This window comes from Buceros rhinoceros, unplaced genomic scaffold, assembly GCF_000710305.1.
Source record: "Buceros rhinoceros silvestris isolate BGI_N320 unplaced genomic scaffold, ASM71030v1 scaffold3204, whole genome shotgun sequence".
NCBI lineage: Eukaryota > Metazoa > Chordata > Aves > Bucerotiformes > Bucerotidae > Buceros > Buceros rhinoceros.
This window is the reverse complement of record NW_010406302.1, coordinates 6955-9322: the sequence shown is the minus strand read 5'-3', so window position 1 is coordinate 9322 and position 2368 is coordinate 6955. Positions and strand designations below refer to the sequence as shown.

Below are 2368 nucleotides of genomic sequence, written 5' to 3'. Positions count from 1 at the left end.
CTGCTCTGGGTGCAGATGTCCCTGCTCCCTGCAGGGGGTTGCGCTGGGTGAGCTCTGAAGGTCCCTTCCCCCCCAAACCGTTCTGTGATTCTATGATTGAGACCAGCGTGGCCAGTTCCCCAGCCAGAGCGCACCACGCAGGGTGTGGGGATGTGCCAGGCTGCTCTGACGCTGTAGATCATCCTGCTGCAGTTTGATGCTGTTGATGTTTCTTCTTCACAGCTGTGGATCTGTTGAAGCACAAAATGATCTTCAGTGTCGTGAGGCTGGGAGCCACCATCATCATTTGCATTGGCTTTCTGCTGATGCTGCTCCCTGAGGAATGGGATGAAATAACCCTGCGGTTCATCAACAGCTTGAAAGAGAAGAAAAGCGAGGATCACGCCGACGACATCACAGAATCCAGCGTACACACGAGAAGCAGAAGTAGAGCTAATGGGACAGTGTCTATACCACTAGCTTAGGGCTGGTGGACTTCAGCTGCACGCAGGTGTATATTCTGTGAATATAGCTTAAATTTCCTCACCCCTTGTATGCTTAGAACCGACATTTACTCTGGACTGGGGATGACCTGTAAGATAAGAGAAATATGTCTATAATAAATGTTTACATTTATACACTTATCAAGGAACGGGTGTAAATAACTACAATAAAATGTTTTGTAATAAAAAACATTTTCGCTTGTGTCTGTCTGAACTGATGGGTTTGAGACAGGGCCAAGTCTGCATCGTTTACCTCCTTTTGCTGGCCACAGTGGAGCCCTTCTCAGGGGTGCAAATCCCGGATCTTTCCAGCCAAATCTCAAAACCGCACGTGTCAACGTACTGTCAGCAGGAGGGGGTGGTTTTGGGAAACCATTTCAAACCGCTCCCAGCATTGCTGAGAATTAATTTCTGAAGGAAGCCCATGGCCGCGTTGATACCAGGAATTATGATCATAATAAATACTCTGGGCCGGGCAAACGAGTTAGTTTTTCATTAAGTTATGTTATTATGAAACAAGGTGACGAAAGCCACTTCCCACAGAGCCTGGACATGCCTCAGTGCTTTACTAAAGCAAAAAATAGCCTTATTTGTCCCTTTTTCTCCCAGAAAAGCTGTACCCCCCAGCTGAGCAAGCCTCTCATGAGAGACTGAACACCCCTGATCTCCAGCGTCCTTGGGAAACGCCTGTTCCTGTTTTCTTTGGGCCAAAGAAACAAGGTGACGAAAGCCACTTCCCACAGAGCCTGGACATGCCTCAGTGCTTTACTAAAGCAAAAAATAGCCTTATTTGTCCCTTTTTCTCCCAGAAAAGCTGTACCCCCCAGCTGAGCAAGCCTCTCATGAGAGACTGAACACCCCTGATCTCCAGCGTCCTTGGGAAACGCCTGTTCCTGTTTTCTTTGGGCCAAATGAATGTTTTTCTTAACCTCCTCCGTAGGGAAGTCTTTCGAAAGCCAAACCAACCAACCTACCCCGTTCATTCCCGAAGCCTGTCACGGTGTAACCTGGGCTGGCTGGTTTCTCTTACAGCATTCCCAGGATCGGCCCTGCAAGATTACTTTTAGTTGAGAGCATTTGATGAGCAGACAAGCATCCCCCCCCCATCTTTTTTAAAGGAAAAATAGAAACAACTGGAAAGTATCGCAGCTTTCTGAGCTCTGCTGGGCCTGCCCACTGTTGGTGAGGGTGATGAGCCACCAGTTGGGGTTTTTGAAGATATTTCTGCCAAGGAAACCACTGTGCATCTTAGTAAAGTAACAGCAAGAGCACAAAGCTGCGGAGCCCATTGCGCGCTCCTCTCTCTGCAAGCATGTCCCGGTGCCCTGGTACAGCACCGATGCACGGTGTGGGGTGGTCCCAAAAGAGCCCCGGGGTCGCTGGTCCCAGTAGCAGAGGTGGCACTGATGGGGCTGGAGGGTGGCGGGCAGCCAGTGTGTCCCCATGGCCATTAGGGCTGAATACTGCTGCAAGCAAATTCACATAAAAAAATAACAAAACCCACCTTTTTTATTTGACTATCCTATTTGATAGGGTTTTTTATCTTTTAACATTCATGCCTAGACTGTTTCTTGCAACCAGCAGAGCTAAGGAGCTAAGTTTCATTTAAAAAATGAAACCCAAAACAGGGCTCTTTCATCACAAGGCTGCGGGTTTTTTATCTTTTAACATTCATGCCTAGATTGTTTCTTGCAACCAGCAGAGCTAAGGAAATGTGTCTATTTAAAAAATAAAACCCAAAGCAGGGCTCTTTCATCACACGGCTGCAGAATTAGGGCTGTAGAAACCAAACACACACATTAAAAATAGTCTAAAAAAAGTAAATTGCATCGAACAGGAGATACCAATGGGCCGTCACAGCTGAGAGCAAATAGCATATGGAAGTT

At 47.3% G+C, this 2368-nt stretch overlaps 1 protein-coding gene across 1 annotated transcript in view; it reads left to right on the top strand.

The window, feature by feature from the left end:
• The window catches only part of LOC104491565 (solute carrier family 35 member F4-like), a gene marked incomplete at its 5' end in the record, with an annotated part of 4771 nt that extends 4099 nt beyond the window's left edge, over window positions 1–672 (top strand). Inside the window, one exon of the mRNA XM_010134011.1 lies at window positions 223–672. Coding sequence (XP_010132313.1) covers window positions 223–464 — 242 coding nt within the window. The remainder of the gene's footprint in view (window positions 1–222) is intronic.
• Window positions 673–2368: the final 1696 nt, after the last annotated feature.